General features: G+C 49.3%; 1 protein-coding gene across 1 annotated transcript in view; it reads right to left on the reverse strand.

The window, feature by feature from the left end:
- Positions 1-689: 689 nt before the first annotated feature.
- LOC107105672 (retinal guanylyl cyclase 2-like) overlaps positions 690-26,805 on the reverse strand; it is a gene marked incomplete at its 3' end in the record, with an annotated part of 29,156 nt that continues 3,040 nt past the window's right edge. Inside the window, exons 2-9 of the mRNA XM_015405669.1 lie at positions 18,970-19,268; positions 13,022-13,376; positions 12,153-12,237; positions 11,913-12,009; positions 9,717-9,824; positions 9,432-9,444; positions 5,046-5,110; positions 690-731 (exon numbers count right to left, since the gene is read on the reverse strand). Coding sequence (XP_015261155.1) covers positions 690-731; positions 5,046-5,110; positions 9,432-9,444; positions 9,717-9,824; positions 11,913-12,009; positions 12,153-12,237; positions 13,022-13,376; positions 18,970-19,268 — 1,064 coding nt within the window. The remainder of the gene's footprint in view (positions 732-5,045; positions 5,111-9,431; positions 9,445-9,716; positions 9,825-11,912; positions 12,010-12,152; positions 12,238-13,021; positions 13,377-18,969; positions 19,269-26,805) is intronic.

Below are 26,805 nucleotides of genomic sequence, written 5' to 3' on the forward strand. Positions count from 1 at the left end.
AAAATAAATCTGAAGTTTTTGATAAGATAAAGGAATACATAGCAATGGTTTCTAATGTTCCACAGGAAGCCAGAGGTTCTACGATCGGATAATGGAGGGAAATGTTGCTCAAATAACATGGAGCAGGTCCTGAAAGAGCAAGGCATACAGCACCAGATGACTGTACCCCGTAATTTTCAGCAGAACTATGTAGCAGAACACAAACACTGCATACTTCTGGATGCAGTACACACCGTTCTTAAAGATAGTTGCCTACCAGTAAAATTTTGGGGGTAAAGCAACTGTCACTGCTAATTGCACACAGAATAGACTGGCCATGAAAGCAATAGAAGTAACTCCTTAAACCATCAATAGGACATCTGAGAACGTTCAGCTGCAGAGCCTATGCATGTATCCCTAAAGAAAGTGATCAAAGCTTGATGATTGGGCAAAGGAAGGCATTTTTGTTGGGCATGCAGCTAGGTGTAAGGGTTGCAGAATCTTGGATCCACAGAACAATGAGATCACAATAAGCAGATTTATTCATTTTGATGAGAGTCAAAGACCTCAAGTTTCAGAGGGGGCTAGTACTGCAGAGGACAGCCAACTGACGTATGCTGATGTGACTGGCATCAAGGAAGAGGAGAAAGCAGCAGGTCCTGAGGTGATCCTGACTGATGTGGCTGCCAAAGATGCTCCACCGGCCATACCTGAACCACAGAGGCCACCCAGAGATGTTCCACCAGATGTGCCTGAACAGCAAGAGAAATCCAGAGAGACCGGACAACCAGAGGTGAGACAATCAATGTGCTCTAACAGAGGTGTTCCACCCCAAGAATAAATCCGCTTGCAGAGATGGTGGAAACACCGGAGCATTCATCGTATGCAGACATCTCCCGATTACCACCTCAAGAGGCACAGAAGTGGAAGCAAGCGGCAAGAGAAGAGCTGAATGCTCTATACAAACTTAATATATAGACACTCACAGAGCTTCCCAAAGGGAAGAAAGCAGTAGGATGCAAAGGGTTCTTCAAGTTGAAGCACAATGCAGACTGGGAGATCCAATGCTACAAAACCTGACTGGTGGCTAAAGGATATTCTCAAAAGTGTAGAGAGGACTATGATCACACATTAGCACCTGTTGTTAAGCACACAACTATAAAAGCTCTCCTTAGTGTCGCATAAAGCAACGGGATACAGGTTGACCATTTAGACATCAAGGCAACCATCTTGTATGGAGATCTAGAAGAAGAAATCTACATGAAGCAGCTGCTTGGTTTCATAGAGAGAAACGAGGGAAATCTTGTATGCAAGCTTCAAAAGAGTATATATGACCTAAAACAGGTTGCAAGGACATGGAACAGTAAACTGAACAATATGCTACTCCAGGCAGATTTCAAGAGAACTGCGTCTGATCCCTGCCTCTACAACCAAATGCAAGGTTGGAAAATGGACTTATCTTTTGACTTAAGTAGGTGACTTGTTGCTAGCATGTGAAGGTCCAGCTGACAGTAAAGAAATCATATATCAACTAAGTAAGGAAGCTGAACTTAAGCAACTAGGCAATGTGGCACACTACCTAGGCATACAGATACGGAGAGAAACAGATGACCGTTTTCTCCTCTGTCAAGAACACAAGATTAAAGACATAGTGAAAAAAGCCTGAAACCTGTAGCTGCTCCACCTCAATGGAGCCAAACTACATCAGACAGAAGGAGGACTCCGCAGAGCTACCTGAAGGCAACTAATATTGTGAAGTGGTAGGTAAGCTCTTATACATATCCACTTTAGCCAGACCAGACATTAGCTCAGCTGTGGGTCTCTTATGTAGAAAGACTGCGAAGCCCACAAACAGAGACTGGAAAGCTCTCGTGGCACTTGTGAGATACCTAGTGACCACTGCAGATCTTAAACTTAAATTGTCTGCTAATAACATCCCTAAACTAGTTATTTATGTGGATGCAGACTGGGCTGGAGATTTAACAGACAGAAAGTCTACCAGTGGCAATATAGCTTTCTTTGGAGGAGGACCTATAAATTGGTCAAGCAAGAAGCAAAATGTCGTTGCAAACTCCACCGCTGAAGCAGAATACATGTCAGCAGCACTAGGTTGTCAAGAGATACGATGGCAACTCCAACTACTGGAAGACATTGGCCTGAAACGTACCACAGCCCATGGTAGTGTATGAAGACAAGCAAAGTTGCATTCGCATTCCTGAGATAGAAGATGTGAGTTCACATTCCAAGCACATTGACGTGAAACATCACCTGGTGAGAAAACTCTTGAAAGACGGAGGTTTCGAGCTGATCTACTGTCCAACGAAGCAGATGATTGTAGAAGCGCTCACCAAACCACTCCCAAGAGAACGCTTTGAAGCTCTGAGAATGAAGACGAATCTCGTGAGCTGAGTCATGAGACATCGAGAGGCGGTGCTGGAAGCGAAGGACTGGGTGCCGTCCCCTGCCTCAGCCTCCAGACTTTGTAGCAAGAGAGTCAGATAGCAAGAGAGGCAATCCCTGTGTTTCCTTCCTGTGTTTATTCTTCTGCCACTGTCCCCTTTGGTATGTCGATTGTATTCTCGGGGACAACTTCCTTCCATTCACTCTCTCTCAGCTCTCCCTTCTTCCTGCACGGACCAAGAGGGAGGAAATATGGTCCTCGTCTTGGCACCATGACCCAGATGGCCTCTCACCATCTGAGTCCGTCCTTAGTTAGTTAGTCTAGAATACTATCCTATCTCTAAACTTTCCTATCCAGATTGTCGTTCTAAATAAAGAGACAAGCATTTATCTTTTAAACTGAGTTTAACATGCGGCTCTGTGCAACTTTCGGGCACTCCAGGCTTTGTTACCGTGTTTGGACGCACTCCTGCACTAGACGCTTTATTCACTCTGCTAACTAGTCAGTGGTAACTGGACTAACTATACCAGCTAACCCCAACACATTCATCACTCCCCATCCCAAGCAACTGACAGTCCCTTGATGGGGCCTGGGTGTAGCTCCAAACTCATGTCGGGTTAGAACGGATAAAAGGAATTCCTTCTTCACCCAAAGAGTGATTAACACATGGAATTCACTACCACAGGAAGTGGTGGCGGCTACAAGCATGGACGGCTTCAAAAGGGAATTAGATAAGCATATGGAGCAGAGGTCCATCAGTGGCTATTAGCCACAAGGTATAAGTAGGGGCTCTGGGGCAAGTGATGCTCTGTCATCTTGGTGCTTGGGGGGAGGGGTCAACAGTGGGAGGGCTTCTAATGTCCTGGCCCCACTGGTGGACCTCCTGATGGCACCTGGTATTTCTGGCCACTGTGTGACACAGAGTGTTGGACTGGATGGGCCTTTGGCCTGATCCAACATTGGCCTCTCTTATGTTCTTATGTTCTTATGTGCAGGAGCAGATTAGTGGCCCATGCTTTCTCTCTAGAAAGCACCTTATGACCCTTGACCCCCTCACCCTTCTTGGACCTCAGAGACCCAGGTTCCTGAAGTTCTTCCTCGGAAGCTTCAGCTCTACTAAGCCAGTAGAAACCTTCACTATACTCTGCATGCTTTTGAAAATTGAGAAGATCTAAAGTAATCAAAAATGTACTTTAAAAACAACCCCCGGCTATGTTTACTTACGCAAGTTTCAAAATCTTGGCACGTGATATAATCCCACCCCCAGGCACATCTTAATAGACTTTTTTTTGCCCTTATAATTATTTTTTTTAAATCGTGATTTTGAGATTCAGTTACGGCATAATGCGTACAGCCCTAAATGTGGGTTTCTTCCCCCTCCTGGCCAAACAGAACTTCCATCTTAGCCCTGAAAGTTACACTGAGTCAGTGTTCCCTCTGAGCTGAGTGAGTGTGAGCTGGCTCACAGTTTTTTAGCCTCCAGCTCACACATTTTTGTCTCAGCTCAGGAAGGGATGGCTCCAGAGCAAACTAATTTATGCAGTCGCCAAATGGCTCGCTCACAACTTTAATGCCAGTTGCTCACAAGGTAGAATTTTTGTTCACAAGACTCCGCAGCTTAGAGGGAACATTGCACCGAGTCATGGCCAATTTTCCCTCTCACCCTTATCTGTATTACAGTATCAAATTAGATTAGGATATGGAACACTGCTTCTCCCTGAGTACCCGGGAGAACCTGGCTCAGTCGCACAGCACTGTGCATGCAGAATATCCCAGGCTCTCAGGGTAGGAGGTTTTGAGAAAGACCTTTCTCCGCCTGAGACCCTGGGGAGACGCTGCCGGTCAGTGCAGGTGATGCTGAGCTGGATGGACTGAAGACATGGCAGCGTCATCCGCCATACAGATTTCCAAATCAATGACCATCCCAAGGCTCTTTCACTATTCCTGGTTGACATTTCCTCCAAAGCAGAGGCCTGATAGCCCGGAAATAGAAGAATGCAATCAACAAGTGCCATAGCTTATTTTTTCTTCCACCTTTCTCTGTGAGAGGAGTAAAAAAAAAAGGAAGAGTGGGGGGGGAGAAAAAATTAAAGTGCACAAGAAAGGAAGAAGGTCAAGTGAAGGACAAAGGATGAACATCAGAGGTCATTTCGGGGGGGATCGCGGGGGATCGCCGTTCCCCCGGTGAGGTGCAGGGGGCGGGGCACATGACGAAGCCCCGCTCCCTGCTTCGGGCCCTCATTCAGCCAGGAGGAGCCAGGAGAAGAGGGAGGGTAAGTTGCTTCCTCCCTGCCTCTCCCCACCCCTGCCTGCCTGGGGCCAGGGAGGGCCTTGGCGGGGCTTCCTCGCACTCCCGCCGGCCTTGCAGGTCCACCGCCGGGCCCCTCATGGGGTTTGGCAGTGGAGCTGCATGGCCGGCAGCGGCGGCGGCTGGAACCGTTGGGGGCGGGGTTTGTGGCCTTATGACACACGTCCGGTGATGTCAGGGGGTGTGGCATATGCTAATGAGCTATGCTAATGAGTCCCCCTAGCTCTTTTTCTACGAAACGACCCCTGATGAACATCCAGTGTTTGAGGTGGGGTGGGGGAAAGATAAAGAAGGGTAAAGGCACAGCGAACGGGCAAAAGGCACACCTCGGGGGCCTTTCTGCCAGACGGGACTTACCTGGACGGCAGCTACAATGCCTTGGCTGTTAAACAAAAGGAGTAGCAAAGGGACGTGGCTGCTGACTTTTTGCTTCTCCTCGGCCTAAGGACAGCAGGAAGCAAGCGGTCAAAACGTGATGCTGGTGGCTGACGGAAGGGTGGGAAAGGAAGGGACGGGAGGATGCCTGGACGACAAGGGGGTGGAGGAGAGGACCTAATCAACAGCAGCCATGATCGCAAAGTTCCCAAGACTCCATTCCAGAGCCTGTCCCAGAAAGCTGAGGCCAGTGGCAGTGCCCTTGTGCACGTACAGAGTGGCTTTCCCTGACAACGCTGGAAAAAAATGAGAAGGTAGGGAGCTCCCAGGTCAGAGGATGCGACTGCCAGACAGGGGCGGAGTCCACAGCACATCTCCGCTTAGAAATTAGGTACTGAAACTGTTCTATCTTGGGGAGCTTTGATTTGGGTGACATTCCCTTATCATAAAGTAAAGGTAAAGGCTTCCCTCGCTCGAAAGCTAGTCGAGTCTGACTCTAGGGTTGCGGTGCTCATCTCCGTCTCAAAGCCGAAGAGCCAGCACTGTCCAAAGACGTTTCCGTGGTCATGTGGCCGGCATGACTAAACGTCGAGGCACACGAAACGCTGTTCCCTTCCCACCAAAGTGGTACCTATTTATCGACTTGCAATTTCTTGCTTTCAAACTGCTAGGTTGGCAGGAGCTGGAACTAGAGACGGGAGCTCACTCCGTCATGCGGCACACTCGGGTCTCGAACTGCTGAACTACTGACCTTTCACAGCCTGCAGTTCAGCGTCTCAAGCACTTGAGCCACCGCAGCTCCGCCTTTCATTTAGTTCTGCTTTTCACTTCTTATATTGGTTTGCTACCTGTGGCTGGTGATGGCCCAGAAGAGCCCAGACCAACCCTTGCCTATGTTCTAATAAGATCCTGTTCTGTTTTCCTACCGAATGCTGTGGAATTGTTATGGAAACCACTTTGATTCTCTCAGCGATCACTCTGTGGAGGAGAGCTGGGTGGGTTTCTTTTTCGGAGGACTACGGGGACAAGGGAAGGCATCGCCCAAGCTGGAGAAGGCGGATGCACAGACAGAAACAGAAATGCTGGGAAGACACCGCAGAAGTTGTGATCAAGCTCGCAAAGAAAAAGTGCAAAAAAACCCAAACAGGACACGGGAGTTACAACAGACTTGTGAATCCCCGAATGACCCTGGGCCACCCTCTTAGTGGTTCGAAGGCCCACAGTCCCACTGCTGTTTGATCAGTAATTGGCACTGGAGACAGGACAGAGCACTACAGTCTACAAGACTAATAAAGAAGGATGAGAAGGCACAGGTCCCGTGTTGCCTAGCAACCACTCCGAGAGAAGGACCGATGGCTGCTGCTTCCCTGTTTCATAGCAACCACCAATAGCGGAGCAGGGGAGCTGGCAAGCGATAGAAGTGAAGACTACCCAGTTTGACTTTATTTGACTTTATGCACCTTATGCACCGCCTTACATTTCTCTCCAAAATTGTTAATACATAGGCTGCCGAGTGGTTTGCTTATTCTCCACCCTATAAGGGATCTTTGAATCTTGTATCTTTGAGATGCGAGGAAGAACGCTGACCTTTGTCGTTTCTCGTGGAGAGACGCCATTGTTGTTTTATTTACTTCATTTATACCCCACCTTTCTCCTCAGCGGGGATCCAAAGTGGTTTCCATCGTTTTTCCACTCCTCCATTTTATCCTCACAACAACCCTGTGAGGTATCTTAGGGTGAGAGTGTGTGACTGGCCCAAGGTCACCCCAGGCCAAGGGTTGGCCACACCCAGCAGGAACTCATTAGCATAATAGGCCACACCCAACAGCAGGAACTCATTAGGATTGGCTACAGTAGGCGTGTGTGGCCTAACATGCAAAGGAGTCCCTGCTACAAAAACAAGGTAAACAGAATAAGAAGCAAAAGGTGAGTGTGGCTGGATGACCACACTTCTGGCAACAGGGGGCTGCGGCCTAATATGCTAATGAGCTGTGGTGTCAGGGTGTGGCCTATTATGCTAATGAGTTCCTGCGGGGCTTTTTCTACAAAAAAAGCCCTGCAGTCAAGGCAATGCTGTACTGACTGCAACGTCACCTCTGAACAACCATAAATCTGTGCAAAAGGGATCACAAAACCCGATGATCAAAGAAAGTCAAAGTAACATGCAGTCTAGAGGGCGCCATAAAAATCTGAGGATCACAGAAAGTGAAAGCAGCATGCAGTGCAGAGGAGGAATTTCTGCCGCGAGGTGGGTCTCGTCAAACAGCAGAGGGAAAAGCCGATGGGTCTGATTCAGTACAAGACGGCTCCCTGTGTTCATGGGTGTATTCAAACCGGGTTCGAAAAAGAGTGTGTGCCAAGGACAGCCAAAACCTAGAAAGTGGACGGCCAGAGTTTGACTTTGTGGGGATGTGCCCCAGAACAGTGCTCCACTTTGGAAGCCGAGGCAGAGAAAGAGATCCACGTGGAAGCAGCCACGGCACCGGACGGGTGGGTGAAGAACTGGGACGGGGCAGGGGGCAGGGAAAGCCGAGAGGGAGCGGCAAGCGGCGCCAGCAAGCAGAGCCATACTGAGGACACCGACAGGGACGGAGGGGGGGGGAACGGGTGAGGCCCTCCTTAGCAAAGGCCAGGCTGGGCATGTCCCTCAAATCCACACAAGGCCTGTCCCTCTACCGCTCTCCGTTGCTGAGACCCCGGCCACTGACTGCCACTCCGTGTACCAAAATGGCGCCCTTCACAACACGAAGTGCTGCTGAAGACGGGAGAAGACTAGAGAATGTAGGGAAGCCTGGGAGGAGAGGGTGCTTTAAAAAAAAAAAAGGCTCTAAAAGGCAGAGGTGCAAATTGGGAAGTTGGGAAGGAACAGATCGTGGGTGCAGGTAAGGCTGATGGGTAGAGTTCAATGCAGATATTCATTCATTCATTCTATTTTGTTTTATTAAAACAGTTCTATCCCGCCATTCCTCGTCGTTCACGATGGCTTATAACAGTTGAAAACGTTTTCTTCGTTCAAAATGAAAAATAAAACAGCAAGCCCCGGTCCTCCCCCCCCCGCAAAAAAAGATGGCTGCCGTGGGAGGAGTGGGAGGCCTTCTAGTGTCCCGGCCCCACTGCTGGATCTCCTGATGGCACCTGGTATTTGTGGCCACTGTGTGACACAGGAGACTGGATGGGCCATTGGCCTGATCCAGGATTGGCTTCTTGCAGGGCTATTTTGGGGGCAGGAACGCACAGGAACGGAGTTCCGGCTGGCTCACGAGTTGGCCACGCCCAGCAGGAACGCAGTAGCATAATAGGCCACACCCAACAGCAGAAACTCATTAGGATTGGCTACATTAGGGGTGTGTGGCCTAACATGCAAAGGAGTTCCTGCTACACAAAAAGGCCCTGGGTTTTGCCAACTAACAAGGTAAACAGAATAAGAAACAAAAGGTGGGTGTGGCTGGATGAGCACACTTCTGGTAACAGGGTGTGTGTGGCCTAATATGCCAATGAGCTGTGCTGTCAGGGGTGTGGCCTAATATGCTAATGAGTTTCTGCTGTTGGGTGTGGCCTGTTTTGCTAATGAGTTCCTGCTGGGCTTTTTCTACAAAAAGAGCCCTGCTTAACCACCATACCACGCCGAACCCATTCCACAGAGGCGGCGCCATGATGGAAAAGGCCTGGGCTATGGCCAATGCCAGACATGAGAACTATGAAGACTGCAAAGGGGACCGCTCCATCAGACCTCTAGATTTCAGTCCAGTAGCACTTTAGAGACCAACAAGATTCTGGGGGTATAAGCTTCCCAGGGTCAGAACTATCTGATCCAGAGAGCTTTGACTCTGAAAAGCTTAAACCCTGAAAATCACATTGGTTTCTAAGGTGCTCCCGGATTCAGATCTAGCCCTCTAACCCAGGTATTTTTGCAATTCCCCATACCTCCCTGTACTCACCCACAGAACTTTTATAAAGTTGTTTATAAAACTTTAAAACTTTTATAAAGTTATAAAACTTTATAACTTTTATAAAGTTTTAAAACTTTAAAAAACCCACAGAACTTTTATAAAGTTGTTTAGGAGAGACCACTTGGCAGGACAAGGGGGTGATGGCCAGTGCCCCGGGAGGCCTTGGGAATGGCGCCGCACTAGAAGACTCGTCTACTGGGGAAACCTCCCCTCTACGGTTGCCAGTCTCCAGTGGGCAACTGGAGATCTCCCAGAATTACAACTGATCTGCAGGCTGCAGCCCTGGAGAAAACGGCTGCTTTGGAGGGGTGGACTCTATGGCATTGTACCCTGGTGTCTCCGCCTCCCCCAAGCCCCGCCCCTTCCCAGGCTCCACCTCCTCAAAATGTCCAGGTTTGTACCAGCCAGGGTTGCCAACCCCCAGGTGGTGGCTGGCGATCTCTCATTATTACAACTGATCTCCGGGCCACAGGGATCAGTCCACCTGGAGAAAATGTCCGCTTTGGAAGGTAGGTTCTTTGGCATTACACCCCACAGACGTCCCTCCCCTCCCCAAACCCCGCCCTCCTCTGGCTCCACCCCCAAAATCTCCAGGTATTTCCCAACCCTAGTCCCTTCCCATCCACCCCAGTCCCCACACAACCAGTAACTGGGAATGGGGAAAGCAGGATCAAGCACGGTGCGGGGAGGGACACGCCGTTACCTCGTTCACAGCAATGTTGCTGTTCTCTGGATTTGCCGTCACGCTCTTGAGGCTCTTCATGTCCGAATTGCTCCGTCCGGCGAGACTAGAGTGGCTGTCATCCACTTTCTAGGGGGAGATGTCACTAGTTAACTCAGGACCAATTTTCTCTTAACTAACAAAGGGAAACGCATTGATCTATGATGTTTTGCTTCTGGCAGATCCTACGGCCCTCTACACTACATCCATTCCCAGATGCCTTTGATCCGGTCACGACCCACGTCCACCAATATCTGATGGCCAGAATTTGACCTTGCATGTCCTTCCTTTCCCCCTTTGTTTTTACACATACTACCCTTCTGTAATGATCCCATGTTTTGGTGTGTGTGCTTCTTTAAAGGTTTAGTTTGACTGCAGTACTGTAAAGAGAGTGACAGAAGGAGACAAGTGTGATGGGATTGGCTGATGACTGAGAGTGTGGGAGGAGGGGTGTCTGTGAGGTGATTCTGTGTGTGAAGAGAGAGCATAGTCTGTGACTATGGGAGTTTTTGAGTCCATTCTGTGTGACTAAGACAAACGGTTTAGTCTGTGTGGCTATATAGATGAGAGAGAGAGAGAGAGAGATTAGACTGAGTGTCTATGCTCGTCAGAGTGGAGTTTTGGGAGTTTGAGAGACTATTTGTGACACCAAGCTTTGCCAGTTATATTTACAAGTTCCTTTCATCAGCAACAGTTCAAAATAACCAGAAACCTATTCTTTATTAAATAAATCAATTTTTGTTTAAACTTATCCCAGAAATCAGACTAGTCCGTCCTCAGGGCAACATAGTCCTCTGAAGTGCCTAGACCCTAGGTCATTCTACCAAAAGAGAGAGATTTGGAATTTTAATTCTTGGTGGCAGCAGAAATCTACCACGTTTAGGTACAAGGAGAGTGTTTTTAAAGGTAAAACTGTCTCCCCAATAAGCGAGGACCTCACACCTTCATTCAAGCCTTTGGTGTGACCAAAGTTTTCTCTAAGCTGCGCTGGGGGGTGCTGGTGCACAAAAATTTGGCTGGCAGCACAGGGATTTTAGCATTGGCCTATGAGTGAACTGAGAAGGCATTTCCCCTCCATTGGAAATCATGGAGAATGGGGGCACTAATTCTGGGGCCCATAGAGTTGGACTCCCTGGTCCAATCTTTTTGTAACTTGGAAGGGATTTTGAGAAGAGGCTCCAGCAGCTATGTTGTAAATCTGGTGCCTCTACCTCACAAAACACCTCCCCCAAAGCCACAGATATCCCCAATTCTCCATTATAGTCTATGGAATCCATTGACTATAATGATCCCCATAGGCTATAATTGAGCCAGAAAAAAAAACAAATTTCCCCCACATTTTTTTGCTTTTCAGTATGATTTGTAAGCTGCCTTGAGTCACATGGAAAAATAGAATATAAATATTTGAATAAATAAGTAGCTGGGGCAGCTTGATAACTTTTACGCAACTTTCTGTTTGTTAGGTTAGGCAGGGTTCTGACTGATTGTTCCACCCCTTTTATATTTGACCTGTAATTCTGGTTGTCATATCTTACTAAAAAACCCTAAAGTAAACTGCAAGAGTCCCCCGCCCCCAAGTGCTGGTATATTTTCTGAGGCTCGACGCAGGGCGACAGTCCAAGGCCAGTTCTACAATATAGTGGACTGGGGCAGGTAGACCTGTTCTCCGGAGGTCAGATCGACCAATATAATGGAAAGGGGTGGATAGACCTGTTTTCCTGAGGCCAGGTCTATCAATATAGTGGAAAGGGGAGGGTAGACCTGTTCTCCGGAGGCCTGGTCTGCCCCTGTAGAGGACAACATTTTCTGTAATGAAATCTGACTTGATTCTGTGTTCTCTTATAATCTTTCAATCATTCTTAAAATATAGTTTAAATATCATTTAAAAGAATTCATTCTGAGATGTTTACAAGGTTATGGAAATAATCTTCTAAAAAACTAATTTATGCAATAGTCAAAAATGTAAACTCGCTCACAACATCAATGCTACTAGCCTTTTTCACTCACAAGGCAGAATGTTTGCTCACAACACTGAGGAGCTTAGAGGTAACATTGGCGACCGTGCTCTTTTGCTGCCCTTTCCTCATTCTGACTTTGGAACAGACTCTCCTTCCACCCCATGATCAGCCACAATTTGTTCGTCTCCCAAAATGTACACCCACAACAGCCTTTGTTCACCTTCTTGCTACTTTGCATGTTAATGAAGGTCAAGTCGTCCATTGTGAGTATCATCTTATTGGGTCCCTTCATTAGCTGGGCATGTTGAATGTAGCGCCTAAAGGAATCAACACCAACAGAGCAGAGAATTCAGGAACCAAAAGCAACTGGACAAACTTAGAGGAGGGTGTTACAGAATCCAAATGGCTTCTGGCAGCTGCCCCCCCACCCCCCGCATTCCTAATTGCAACACTGGCTCACCTGATATAGAAACTGAGAAAAATTCCAAACATGACCAAGAAAATAACCAAAATGAATAGGAGAACAATGTAACTGGCATCCACACCTAAATGAAAACAAAAAGGAAGTGTTAGTACCACTGAGGGATTTACCCCACATTCTGACCATGCTGTCCACAAAAATACAGTTCCATTTCATAGACTCATAGAGTGCTATAGTTGGAAGGGGACCTTGCAGGTCATCTAGTCCAACCCCCTGCACTCTGCAGGAGCATCGCCGAAAGATAGCCCAACAACATACCCGAAAGATGGTCGTCCAGCCTCCGCTTGAAAACGTCCAGTGAAGGAGCACCCACCACCTCCCGAGGCAGTCTGTTCCACTCTTACAGTCAGGAAGTTTCTCCTGATATTTAGCCGGTAGCGATTCCCTTGTAATTTCCATTTCCCTCTCTTTCCATTTCTTTCCTTTTCTGCCTGTCTTTCTTTCCATTTCTTTCCCTTTCTTACCCTTTCTCCCTTTCCCTTTCTTTCCATTTTTCTATCCCTCTCTTTCCATTTCTTTCTCTCCATTTCTTTCTCTCCCTTTCCATTTCTTTCACTTTTTTCTTTTTCCCTCTCTCTCCATTTCTCTCGTTCCCTTTCTTTACATTTTCAAACTGAATTTTTTTAAAAATAAAAATTAAAAATAGGCTCGCTCACAAACTTTTATGATCGTAGGGGTTTTTTGGCTCTCGAAGTAGAATTTTCGCTCGCAACAGTCAACCGCTTAGAGGAAACACTGACAGACAAAGACATGGACAGATGGCTAAAAAGAGCCGGACACACTGCTGGGCAAGTTGCCTAACAAGCAGAGGGAGGCACGGGGACAAAAAAAGGCCTTTCAGCACTCACCCCCAGTGCAGATGGCAACAGAATCAAACCAGCAACTGGAGTCTGTGTTTGGCATTGAACTGTGAGGCCAATGAACAGTGTGCCCAGAGTGACGCAGGGTACCAACAACCACGTCTACAGTGTAGGTGGGCCAAAGGCGGTTGCCCACGCCATCTGTGTCCAAGATGACATAGGGGAGCACAGCTTCTCCGTTTTCACTGACTGAAAGTGTCTGGCTGAAGCCTTCCAGCTTGAAGTCCTTGGCGTTTTCAGCAATGGTGGAGCCCATCACCCACTTTCCAGACCTTTGAGTGCTGTCCACTGTCTTGGCCATGAAGTAGATCGAGTTGAAGATGGTACCAAACAGGGGATGGACCTGCAGAGAAAAAGGCAAGGGAGACTTATGATGGGTGCGGGGATAACCTGGATTCTGCAGCCTCAACTTAATCCTGACAAAATGGCGGCCTACTGGTGGGGGAAAGGTCTGACACAGGAAATGGGATAGCCTCTGTTCTGGATGGGGTTGTATTCCCACTAAAGAAGTAGGTTTGTAGCTTGGGGGTGCTCCTGGATAAACAGGTGGCAGCAGTGGCCTCGGGTGCCTTTCAGTAGCCTGTGCCAGTGAGCCAGCTGCATCCCTCCCTGAGCAGGAAAGGTTTTGCCACTGAAATGGTTGCCCTAGTAACATCTAGATTAGATTACTACAATGTGCTGTATGTGAGGCTGCCCTTGAAGACTGTCCAGAAGCTACAGTTGGTACAGAACGTAGTGGAGTGTTGACTGGAGTAGTTCGTAGGCACCATATCACTCCAGGTTTGTTCCACCTGCACTGGCTTCCGATATGCTTCCAAGTTTAATTGAAAGTGCCAGAATGGACCTTTAAAGCCCTGTAGAGCCTGGGACCAACATATTTTAAGGACAGGGTTGCCTGGACCCTCTTGGCAACTGGTGGGAGATTGGGGGACTTACCGGGAACAGCAGAGAGGCCCAGCCAACATACAGTGACGTCTCTATGTCACTACTCACATGACCCAGAAGTGATGTCATCATGTCCAGTAGGTCAGGGTGACTCTCTGGTACCTGGGCAAAAACTCTATGGTAAATTTGGCTTCGGCCATAGAGTTTTTGCCCAAATCCCAGTCTGAGTAGGCAGTACTGCCTTGGACGGACCCATGGTGTCAGGTAGCCCTGTCATAGATCTGGAATGTGGAGGGGTACCCTCCTTCTCGTTCTCAGCTCTCTCCTGCCCAGCTACTGTGTGCTATCTTATGCTTGACCTTGCAGATGTTCCAGCTACCGCTTCCATGGCTGGGAAAGTTAACGGCCTCTGCTCTGCCCGCTTGCTTTGCCGTGCACAAGAGCTATACCCATTGGCTTATGCTCACAGGGGGAATGTTTGATTTCACTAGCCAGTTTGGTGTAGTGGTTAAGTGTGCGGAGTCTAACCTGGGAGAACCGGGTTTGATTCCCCACTCCTCCACTTGCACCTGCTGATGTGACCTTGGGTCAGTCACAAGCTCTGGCACAGCTGTTCCTTGAAAAAGAGCAGTTTGTGTCAGAGTTCTCTCAGCCCCACCCACCTCACAGGGTGTCTGTTGTGGGGAGGGGGAGGGAAAGGAGTTTGTAAGCCACTCTGAGACTCCAAGTGAAGGCCGGGGTGTAAATCCGATCTCTTCTTCTTCTTCTTCTTCTATAAGTCAGAGGCCCTAGTATTACAGTGCATTCCTGACACAAGCTGTACACGTGTTCTTTAGTTCCGGATACACTAATAAACAGTTATCTTCTTATGAAACCCTGTGTGGTGTTACCTGACTAGGGAGCATGACACAGGTCTGGTTCAGTATAAGGCAGCTTGATGTAGGGTTGCCAGCTCTGGGTTGGGAAATACCAGGGGATTTTGGAGGTGTAACCTGAGGAAGGCGAGTTTGGGGAAGGGGGGGATTTCAGTGGGGTCTAAGGCCATAAAGCCCACCATCCACAGCTGCCATTTTCTCCATGTGAACTGATATCTGTTGCCTGGAGATCAGTTGTAATCTGAAGAGATCTCCAACTGCCACCTGGGTATTGGCAGCCCTAGCTTCATGTGCTTTCCACGTGCCACTGTTTTTCATGGATCCAAAAGCCAGAAGGGTGTTCTTGTTCAGTTACGCTAGGAAAACCTTATCATCCTAAAAGAGCTTCTCAACGGCACGGATGCAGCCTGTGACACGACAGGAGCAGTGTTCCCTCTAAGCTGAGTCAGTGTGAGCTAGCTCACAGATTTTTAACCTCCGGCTCACACCTTTTTGTCTTTGCTCGGGAAGGATGGCTCCAGAGCAAACTAATTTATGCAGGAGCCAAACCGCTCACTCACAACTTTAATGGAAGTAGCTCACAAAGTAGAATTTTTGCTCAGAAGGCTTCACAGCTTAGAGGTAACATTGGACAGGAGCTGCCTTGCGAAGCCCCTTAATTTATTTTATTTTTATTTTAGCATTTATATCTGCCCTCCCCGCAAGCGGGCTCATTTGCATTCATTTAGCAAGATGCGTGCCCAAGAGAAGAGGCATCCACCCACCCATTCCGGGATTTAATTTCTAGAGACCCCTGGAGAAGGAACTAGAGGCTGAAAAACTGGCAATGTTAGTAGCTCACACACCCCAAAGCTTTGACCAGATATTTCTCAAAGGGACCAAGCAGGGGCAATCGCAACAGAAGATTGTCCCTTATGCAGTTCCGCAGGACCTGCAAGACGGAGCTCTTCCGCCAGGCTTTCATATAGGGGCCGCCGCTGCCACCACCACCAACGGTGGCAATACCATCGGGATTCGGGATCGCCCTGGGAAGCTCAGCCATACATTATGCGGCATTAACAACGTGGGATTGGAACGATCTGCTGGACAGCGGTACCCCAATGGGGCTGACTGGAAGATGCTACTATAACACTCAAGACCATCTTGTTTACTAAAAGCACTTTATTATTGTTATTACTGTTATTATTGTTATAGCTATGATTTTACTGTTTTACTGGGTTTTATATATGGGCTTCTGCCCCCTTGTAAGCCGCCCTGAGCCCGCTTGCGGGGAGGGCGGGATAAAAATACCTAAATAAATAAATAAATAAATAAATAAGATCAGAACATCCTGTGTAAGTCACAACAGCTGAAGCCTATGCCTTGCCCTCCTTTCGAAATTTCACAGTATTACGGAAGCTAAGCAGGGCCGGCCCTGCTTAGTACTTGGGTGGGAGACCACCAAGGAAAGCCAGCGCCACTGCACAGAGGCAGGCCATGGCGAGCCATCTCTGCTTGTATCTCGCCTTGAAAACCCTGCAGGGTCACCACATGGCCCAATCTGCATCGAGCATTTGCTCCACTGTTTTACCAAACCAACACTGGAACAGGAAAAGATGCAGCTCCCGAGATCAGACGAGATCGGGCGTGTTCAGGGTGGTTTGGCCGTAAATCTATGCAGACAACTACCATAAAACTTAGAGATTAAGCGAAGTGAAAGCAGCATGCGGTCTGGATACTGCCATAAAATCCGACAATCTATCATGGGCCCAATCTGCATCGAGCGTTTGCTCCAAACCCACACTGGAGCAGAAAAAGATGCAGCTCAAAACCACATTCAAATACCCCGGGGCAACGCCGTACTGACTGCAGAGTCATCCATGAATGGCAACAAGACGGCCATAAATCAATGCAGACGCTTCCATAAAACCGAGAGATCAAACAAAGCGAAAGCAGCGTGCAGTCTGGACACTGCCATAAAATCTGACAATCAATCAAAGTGAAAGTGGCATGTAATGTAGAGGGGAATTTCTGTTCCAGCATGGGTTTGGTGAAACAGCGGAGCAAATGCTAGATGTAGATTGGGCCCATAAGTCAGTTGCCATTTGACAGCACTTTCTACCACCACTGAGGGTGCTGGATTACAGACATCACAAATAAGAACATAAGAGAAGCCCATGTTGGATCTGGCCAGTGGCCCATCCAGTCCAACACTCGGTCAAAAATCCCAGGTGCCATCAGGAGGTCCAGCAGTGGGGTCAGGACACTAGAAGCCCCTCCCACTGTTGCCCCCCCCCCCAAGCACCAAGAATACAGAGCATCCCTTGCCCCAGACCGAGAGTTCCTATCTATACCCTGTGGCTAATAGCCACTGATGGACCTCTGCTCTTAACATAAGGACATAAGAGAAGTCAGTGTTGGAACAGGCCAGTGGCCCATCCAGTCTAACACTCTGTGTCACACAGTGGCCAAAAACACCAGGTGCCCTCAGGAGGTCCACCAGTGGGGCCAGGACACCAGAAGAACTCCCACTGTTGCCCCTCCCCAGCACCAAGAATACAGAGCATCACTTGCCCCAGACCGAGAGTTCCTATCTACATCTTGTGGCTAACAGCCACTGATGGATCTCTGCTCCATATGTTTATCCAATTCCCTACATGCTTGTAGCCGCCACCTCCTGTGGCAGTGCATTCCATGCGTTAATCACTCTCTGGGTGAAGAAGGTGTACAGAAAAAGTCTTTTCTGAATTCTTCCTGCCTGGGCCAGATGGCCTTAGCTGGTGACACTTCCGTGTGACTTTCGTCACCTGAGCAGATGGCCAGGCCTCATATCCATATAAAGACACAGAGAGACATGCAGGCGCCTTCCCAAGCATGGGGAAGAGCTATGCCCAGTACATTAGCACATCAAAAGCATTCCCTGACATGACACATGGACACTTGAAGAGGCTGGAATTGGAGATACTGAACTGCAGAAAGGATTCCCAACTCCTAGCCAATCAAAATATACCTTGCCTGGCAACGCATGGTAACCAGAGATTGGGCACGCCTCCCCACTCTCTCACTATTGGGTGATGGCCATACCTGGTGGTGACGGAAGGGGTATAATTGCAATAATCCATATGGGAAAACAGGAGTTCCTCTCTGGAAACGAAGAGTTCTTTTTGGACGGGCTGCTTGCTTGTCAACTGTGCTGTTAACATGGAGTCTCACTACTAGGCAGCCAAGCTGGACTTAGCTGCCCACAGCACCATGGGGTTCCTTTCAAGATTCCCTGGTGAGACCTTGGACTATTTGCATCTGATACCTCTGAAAGCCTGGTAACTATGGAATACCTCTATTGTGTAGTTAGAGCTGAACAAGCTATAGATATCATTTGTTTTCTTACCTTTTGCTAGTCTCGCGTTATATGCATGCTTTTGCACTGAATAAAGATAATATATCATCAATATTATCCAGACTTGTTTCCTCTGTTGCAACCTGATTTCTAAGACTGAATCTTGTGTCTAAGCCGTTCGCCTAAGGAGGCTACCCCTGTGTTCATTAATGGTTTGCAGCCCTGGTACAGAGCTGGTAAAGCTGTTAAGTCCTATAGACCAGGCAGGAGTTGGGATCTCTGCTCCTGATCTTTGGTGGGGACCTCTTGTGAGAGATCCTGGTGGCAGTGACTACTGGTCAAGCCTGGAGAGTGTACAGACACTCTCCTGGGGTTTGTTTAATTATTGCTGAATGCTCGGTTTAGCTCCCATCCCTGGACAGTGGTGAGAGAGAAACCTTGACAGAAGGACTTCCTTTTATCTGTTCTAACCCGACCGCTCAGCAATTTCATGGAGTGCCCATGAGTTCTTGTATTGTGAGAAAGGGAGAAAAGTGCTTCTTTCTCGACCTGCTCTATCCCATGCATAATCTTATAAACCTCGATTATGTCACCCCTCAGCCGTCGTTTCTCCAAACTAAAGAGCCCCAAGCGTTTTAACCTTTCTTTGTAGGGTAAGCGTTCCAACCCTTTTATCATTCTAGGAGAAAAGAATAATATCCTTTCTGAGAACTGTACACAGTACTCCAAATGAGGTCACACGGTGCCAAGCAGAAGAGCATATAGCCCTAAGCACAGTGAGCCTCATACGTTTTAAGCCTTCCTCCCACAACCACCCCACATCCCGCCCCCTTCCCTTCCCCGTCGCCCAGTGGCTGCACCTGGTCAGCATTGAGGTTGCTGGCGATTTCCCCCTTCTCCTGAGCTTCCCTGATGGCCTGCCTGAAGGGGCGTTCCGGGGAGTCGATGGTGACCGTGAGCACAGCGTCGTAGGCCAGGCGCAGTTTGGTGTTGTCATCCAGTATGGCGTAGGCCTCCTCATAGGGCATGCTGTAAGTCAGGGCATCGTAGGGGATGAAAACGTACGTCCCATCTATCATGCCCATCTCTTCGGCCGTCTCCAACAAGAGTTTCTCCTCCTGGCCACCCAGCAGGGCCGAGTGCATGCACATGATGATCACTGGATACGCGAGGGCAAGGAGGAAGAGGAGGAGGAGGAGGAGAAGGAAACAATCATGCAAAAGAGCATAAAAGAAAAGGCAAGAAGGCCAAACAGACTAAGAAGAAGGGGCGGGTGGTACGGTCCATAACTTGTCAGGACTCTTGCCTGAATCCCAGAACTTGTGAGAACGCACCAAGGCAGGGGTCTCGAAACTTTTTGAGCCTGCAAGGGACCTCTGGCGCTCCAACACAGGGCAGTGGGCGCAACCACAAAATGGCTGCCAGGGGAGGGGGAACCAACCACATCATGGCTGCGGCAGGAGGCAGGGCCACGGCAAAGTGTCAGGGAGTGAGGTCGTCCTAGTAGCCCTTCAACGTTTCAGTCAGCAACTGTGCTGAGCGGGATGCCTTTTAAAATGAACACATTTGAAACTTTTTTTCTTTTATATGCAGTCCTGCAGTGACATTCCTTGTATTGTGGTGGCAGCTGCTGACAAAGCAGTTAAAAAAAACAAAATCTGCACAGTCAATCAAATCTCCAGTGGTCAATCAGAGGTACCACTTCGGTGGGAAGGTAACAGCATTCCGTGCACTTCGGCGTCTAGTCATGCCGGCCACGTGACCACGGAAACGTCTCTGGACAGCGCTGACTCTTCAGCTTGGAAACGGAGATGAGCACCACGTCCCTAGAGTTGGATTCGACTGGCTTTCGAGCAAGGGGAACCTTTACCTTTACCTAATGGGCGAATGCCCCACCTGGCGTGGCCCACGTCCTAAAAACACTTCACATTCACCAGGAAAAGTGTCAGTGGGCAGTGTGCCCATAAGTGCCACGTTGGGGACGCCCCGCTCTAAGGAAGAAAGGACCCTTTTTAACCCGAGACACATCTTGGATTATGCAGAATGGTAGACAGCGCCACTTCCAGGAAGGCTTTTAAGGCCCTATCATAACTATACCAAGCGCTGGACTTAGCACTGGGATTCTTGTGAAGTTCTCGTTTTTAAGAAGAGAATGTGTTGGGACCATGCCAAGAGAGAAGAAGCGACTCTACGGTCCCTTCCGCACTAGACCTTAAATCCTGGTTCAACCCTGTCCCTGAACTTACATTCTACACTACACGTAAGTTCACCCCTGCAGAGGTCATTTCGGGGGGGATCGTGGGGGATCGCAGTTCCCCCGGGTGAGGTACGGGGGCGGGGCACATGACGAAGCCCCGCCCCCTGCTTCCGTCCGCCCCGCTTCCAGCCCTCATTCAGCCAGGAGGAGGCAGGAGAAGAGGGAGGGTAAGTTGCTTCCTCCCTGCCTCTCCCCACCCCTGCCTGCCTGGGGCCAGGGAGGGCCTTCGCAGGGCTTCCTTGCACTCCCGCCGGCCTTGCAGGTCCACCGCCGGGCCCCTCATGGGGCTCGGCAGTGGAGCTGCAAGGCCGGCGGCAGCGGCCGGGACCGTTGGGGGCGGGGTGTGTGGCCTTATGACACACTTCCGGTGATGTCAGGGGGTGTGGCCTTATGACACACTTCCGGTGATGTCAGGGGGTGTGGCCTTATGACACACTTCCGGTGATGTCAGGGGGTGTGGCATATACTAATGAGTTATGCTAATGAGTTCCCCTAGCTCTTTTTCTACGAAACGACCCCTGCTATCTCGGGGTATTTTTTGTTTCACTGAAGTCATTGAATTACATTGAAGTCAACCTGGTTTCGCCCCACACTTGTCCCAGGATGAATGGATGCTGTTGACCATGCAAGGAATAAATGCAAGGAATTGTGTTACGAGTTGAACTCTGATAAAACCAGGGATGAGATCCAAGTGCGGAAAGGACCTACATATTACATGCAAAAGGTGCCAGGTATGATCTCCGCCATCTCCAGCTGAAGGCACCTGGCCAGCCGGTGCTAGTAAATATCTTTTGTTTGCTAGAAAGCCAGGAAAGCTGCAGACAGACAGACAGACAGACAGACAGACAGACAGACAGACAGAGCTAAGATAGACAACTCAATGGTATAATGTAGCTCCAAATATTCATAATATGAAAGCCTTTCCCTTCTCTGTCTGGGAGGAAAGTGAAAGGCAAGATGAGTTTTAGCAGCAGAAGGTGGTTACTGTTGTTTTGTTGGGGCTTTCTTAAAATTAAAAGAAAAACAAAACCAAGAATGTGTGAACAAATCTGACCCAAGCAACATGCCAGTCCAACCACCAGACTGTGAAGACGCTGGCAAGATAAACTCAAAATTCTCAATCCTGGGCAAAAGACACCAATTCACACATCATGAGAGTTGTCAAGGACCGGCCTTACCTACAGACAGAATGAGGTCGGGATTCTTGCCATCACTGAGTTGTGTGTCTCAGGCACTCAAATGCCCATCATTGTCTGGAGCCGCTCATTCTATAGAGATCTTGACAAACTTTACACACACAAACTTTCAGAACCTTTGAAGGCTAGGGGACTAGATCAGGGGTGTCAAACATGCGGCCCGGGGGGCCAGATGAGGCCCCCGGAAGGCTTCTATCAGACTCGCAGTGGAACTGGCTGTCTTCTGCTTCTTCTTCCAGTTCTGCTGCTGCTGCATCATCGTAGGTTTGCATCTTACAGAGACACACCTGAACAGCGTACTCAAGATTGCAACAGCACAGACATTTTGATGCAATAATTCAGAGCAAGAGGTGTCAGTTATCAGACACTGTTAAATAAACAAAGTATTGCAAGAGTGCTAATGTTTTAAGCATGATTTTAAGTATTTAAAAAACACCTTTGTGTTTGCATCCTTTATAAAGTTTAATGTCTCTACTCCCTGGCATTACCTTTTATGACACACACGGCCCGGCCCAACAAGGTCTCATTTTATGTCAGATCCGGCCCTCATAACAAATGAGTTTGACACCCCTGGACTAGATTAATTCACAGGGGAGAGGTGTATTGACAACAGTTATTAGACACAACGGGTAATTTAAGATTTAATGTCCAGGCAGGTTTGCCCGCTCTGGACTGGGAACTTCCTGGAGATTTGGGGGTGGAACCTGGGAAAGGCAGGGACCACCGCATGGTACAATGCCATAAAGCCCACCCTCCAAAGCAGACATTTTCTCCAGGGGGAACTGATATCTGAAGTCTGGGGATCAGCTGTAACTCGGGAGATCACCGGGCCCCACCTGGGGGTGAGTGGGGAAGGCCTACGTGATGGCCTGTTGGTTGGCTTTCTAGAAATGTCCAGTGAGCCACGGTTGGAAACTAGATCCGGGACTGAAAGAATCTTTGGTCTGATCTGGCAGAGAACCAAGCAGGACCATTTACGCTGATTTAGGTTGACCTCTGCCCAGGCCTGTAGCTCGGATTTTTTTTAGTCTCCTGCAGAGTGCAGGGGGTTGGACTAGATGACCTGCAAGGCCCCTTCCAACTCTAACATTCTATGGTAGTCGGGGGCATTTAAATTTCTTAAGGGACACGGGCTAATCAAAATAAAGGTAATTTAGCATGGTCCCTCATGATGGACAGCTGCGCAGGGGATACCTGGCCCCTTCCTTGCACCCACTGCTACTCAGGGGTCCTGAGCTGAATGGCAGGTCAGGGGGCCTTGCCAGTAAGTCACGGGGCCTAGCCCCGAGATGCCCCAATGTAGCTATGGGCCTGCCTCTGCCTCTCCTACACACATCCATCCATCCAACCCAGCCAGCTTGGCTGCTAGTTTTGAATAGCCGTTCCCTACAGCAGCTGTATTGCCACAGGGAACCCGTAACCATCTCTTTAAAAAAGCAAACGTTGAGTTTGGCCCTTAGCCAATGGGCGACAGGGGCTGGTGCCCCGGGCCCTGTGCTTGGGGGGCCCAATGGCCTATCCCCCTGTCGTCGTCCCACCCCCCAGGAAGGGGAGAGAAGAGCAGGCTCCTGCCTCTTATTGCACTTAAGAACATAAGAGACGGCAATGTTGGATCAGGCCAAAGGCCCATCCAGTCCAACACTCTGCCACACAGTGGCCAAAAATACCAGGTGCCATCAGGAGGTCCACCAGTGGGGCCATGTGGTGTATTCAATCTGACCCATGTATGTATGTGAACGCAGTCACTGAATCACCATATCAAGCTTCATCCTGGGATCCCTCAAATGTAATTGGTAGACCGGGAAGAGCAGACCAATCACCAACAGCCAGTTCCAAGAGCGGGAACTATTGTGATTGGACTTTATCCCTGCAACCTCATAGGTTGGTATTTGTATAGTGGGCGTGGCTACATTAGCCGGGAGAGTTTAAAAGCGGAACAGCTTCAATGCTAAAGCTGTTCTGGCTATTCATGTTGATCTGTTTGGAGTTGAGTTACGAGTTGCTGAATAAAGCTGATCTTTTGACGATGACTCCTGCCCACCTTCCATGTTGCAAAGACCACCCCTTGGTTGCCCTGGTGGGGGTGGGTGGCAGTGGGCTTTTGCCCACCTGTTTCATCCAGTCTCCCATATGCTTCCATATCCTTTCACAGGCATGCCAGCCCCCACCAGGGGATTCCCTGGAATTACAGCTCATCTCCAGACTACAGACATTAGTTTATCTGGGTGCTTTGGAGGGTGGACCCTATTGCGTCAGATCCCCATCGGGGGGGCCTGTCCTCCCCAGGCTCCATCCCCCAATCTCCAACCTGGATCCGACAACCCGACCCCCTCCCATCCTCCACCGGTAGCCAGGGGGACCTGGCAACTCTATACGATCATCAGGACCCCCAAGGGTCATTTCGTAGAAAAGGAGGTGCAGGAGCTCATTAGCATAACTCATTAGGATAACCTATTTGCATAGGCCACACCCCCTGACATCACCGGAAGTGTGTCAGAAGGCAACACCCACCACTCAGGCTCCACTGGACTGTTTTGGATTGCTAGCTATTGGAACGTGCAGATCTGTCCTCGCAGAGGAGGGAGAGCTTATACCTGAATAAAACTTGGTCTTAAAGGTGCCACTGGATGGTTTTGGACCGGGGGGGGGGGCTCTGCAACTTACCTGGCTGCTTCTTGCTCTGACTGAGGGCTGCTGGGGGCAGGGGGCGGGGCTTTACTGCCAGAACTCCGCTCCTGTGTGCTCCTGCAGGAAATGACCCCTGAGGAACCCCATTTTCTGCCCTGCGAGGGTTGCCAGCTCCCTCTTCTCCCCCGGCCACTGGCAGGGGGTGGGCGGGGGGTAGTGTTGCCAGTTCCAGGATGGGAAATTCCTGGATATCTGTGAACAGAGCCTGGAGCGGACAGGGACCTCATTGGGGTATGATGCCATACAGCAGGGGTGTCAAACATGTGGCCCGGGGGCCAGTCCAGGCCCCCAGAGGGCTTCTATCAGGCCCGCAGTGGAACTGTCTGTCTTCTGCTGCTTCTTCCAGTTCTGCGGCTGCTAAGAACATAACATAAGAACATAAGAGACGCCAATGTTGGATCAGGCCAAAGGCCCATCCAGTCCAACACTCTGTGTCACACAGTGGCCAGAAATACCAGGTGCCATCAGGAGGTCCACCAGTGGGGCCAGGACATTAGAAGCCCTCCCACTGTTGCTGCTGCGTCGTCATAGGTTTGCAGCTTACAGATACACACCTGAACAGCCATACTCAGGATTGCAACAGCACAGACGTTTTGAGGCAATAATTCAGAGCAAGAGGCGTCAGTTATCAGACACTGTTAAATAAGCAAAATATTGCAAGAGTGCTGATGTTTTAAGCACGATTTTAAGTATTAAAAAAACACCTTTGTGTTTGTATCCTTTATAAAGTTTATATCTCCGCTACCTGGCAGTACCTTTTATGACACACATGGCCCGGCCCAACAAGGTCTCATTTATGTCAGATCTGGCCCTCGTAACAAATGAGTTCGACACCCCTGCCATAGAGTCTGTTGCTCCAGTCCAAAGCATCAATTTTCTCCGGGGGGAACTGATCTCTGTAGTCTGGAGATGAGCTGCAATTCCGGGGGGGGGGCAGGCCCCTCCTGGAGGCTGGCATCCCTAGGGAAGGTACTTCCAAATTGTTTCAGCCCTGTTCTCTGCACTGATGTAATGTAATTAAACCGCTGGTTAGGGAGCAGCATGCCAGCAGCTAAATCTTTTCAAAAACTCGGCTACTCGAGCAGTGGTGTTCCCTGTATCGCATGACCATGACAACTCCCACACAATCCAAAGTAAATCGACATGGTGGAAAACATACAGTCTCAAAAGGAACAAAAAGAGAGTGTTAAAGGAACTAAATGAGAGCTTCCAATGCCAGAAGTCAACCATGACTTCCAGGCATACACACACAGACACACACAGACACAGAAATTAAAAAAAAAAAAAATGCAGGGGCCTAACGAGATTTGGCAAAAGATTTCTGACGAGTGCAGCAAAACAGATGTGCAATCTGATTTAACATACAGTGCAAACTTCATTTAACCGATCTCTTTCCGATCAGGGGCAGATGCATGCGCAGTTACTAGAACAAGCCTGGTTCAGCCTTCAGGAAAATGAAGGGAAGCAGCCCTGAGGAGGTTGAGTTGGACGCGCGCCCCCCCCCCCTCCCCGCAAGGAGGTGGATTCCAGCTGTGAATGTTTCTTACCTGCAAAACTCCTTCTAAATAGAAACACTGTACAGGGGGCAACGGGAGGTGCTCCCCCACACACTTTTGGCGCCATGCCGGTTTGCTATTTGTGGGGGAGCTTTTAATATGAGAAAGCATCCCAAACCGAGACCCTCCATTTGACATACTGAAGTAGTCCCCCTCAACATCCTGCCAGCCTCATTCCCATGTGTATATGGCCCAGGGTCTCTACAGATCTTGTCCGTTAGGACTTTCCAGGGCTCTTTTTGTAGAAAAAGCCCAGCAGGAACTCATTAGCATGATAGGCCACACCCAACAGCAGGAACTCATTAGCATATTGGGCCACACCCCTGACCGCACAGCTCATTAGCACATTAGGCCACACCCCCATGTTACCAGAAGTGTGGTCATCCAGCCGCACCCACCTTTTGCTTCTTATTCTGTTTACCTTGCTTGTTGTCAAAACCCAGGGCCTTTTTTTGTAGCTGGAACACCTCTGCATGTTAGGCCACACACCCCTAACGTAGCCAATCCTAATGAGTTTCTGCTGTTGGGTGTGGCCTATTATGCTAATGAGTTCCTGCTGGGCGTGGCCAACTTGGGAGCTAGCCGGAACTCCATTCCTGTGCGTTCCTGTCCAAAAATAGCCCTGGGACTTTCCATTTTGTACAGGGTAGAGTTGACAGCCTCCAGGTGGGTCCCAAAGTTCTCCCAGAATTACAGCTGTTTACCAGACCTCAGAGATCGGTTCCCCAGGAGAATGGGGCAGCTTCACGAAGCTCAGAGGTTAGACTCTGTAGCAGGGGTCATTTCCTGCGGGAGCGCACAGGAGCGGCGCTCTGGCAGTAAGGAGCCCTGGGGGCGGGCACATGCAACAAGCCCCACCCCCTGCTCCCACCAACCCTCAGTCAGGCTACGAGGAGCAAGAGGCAGCCAGGTAAGTTGCAGGGGCTGCCCCCTCGGCCCGCCTTCAGATACAAGCTCTCCCTCCTCTCTGAGGGCAAATCTGTGCGCCCCCCCCCCCCC

The sequence above is a fragment of the Gekko japonicus genome, unplaced genomic scaffold, assembly GCF_001447785.1.
Source record: "Gekko japonicus isolate JY-2015 unplaced genomic scaffold, Gekko_japonicus_V1.1 scaffold5371, whole genome shotgun sequence".
Lineage (NCBI taxonomy): Eukaryota > Metazoa > Chordata > Lepidosauria > Squamata > Gekkonidae > Gekko > Gekko japonicus.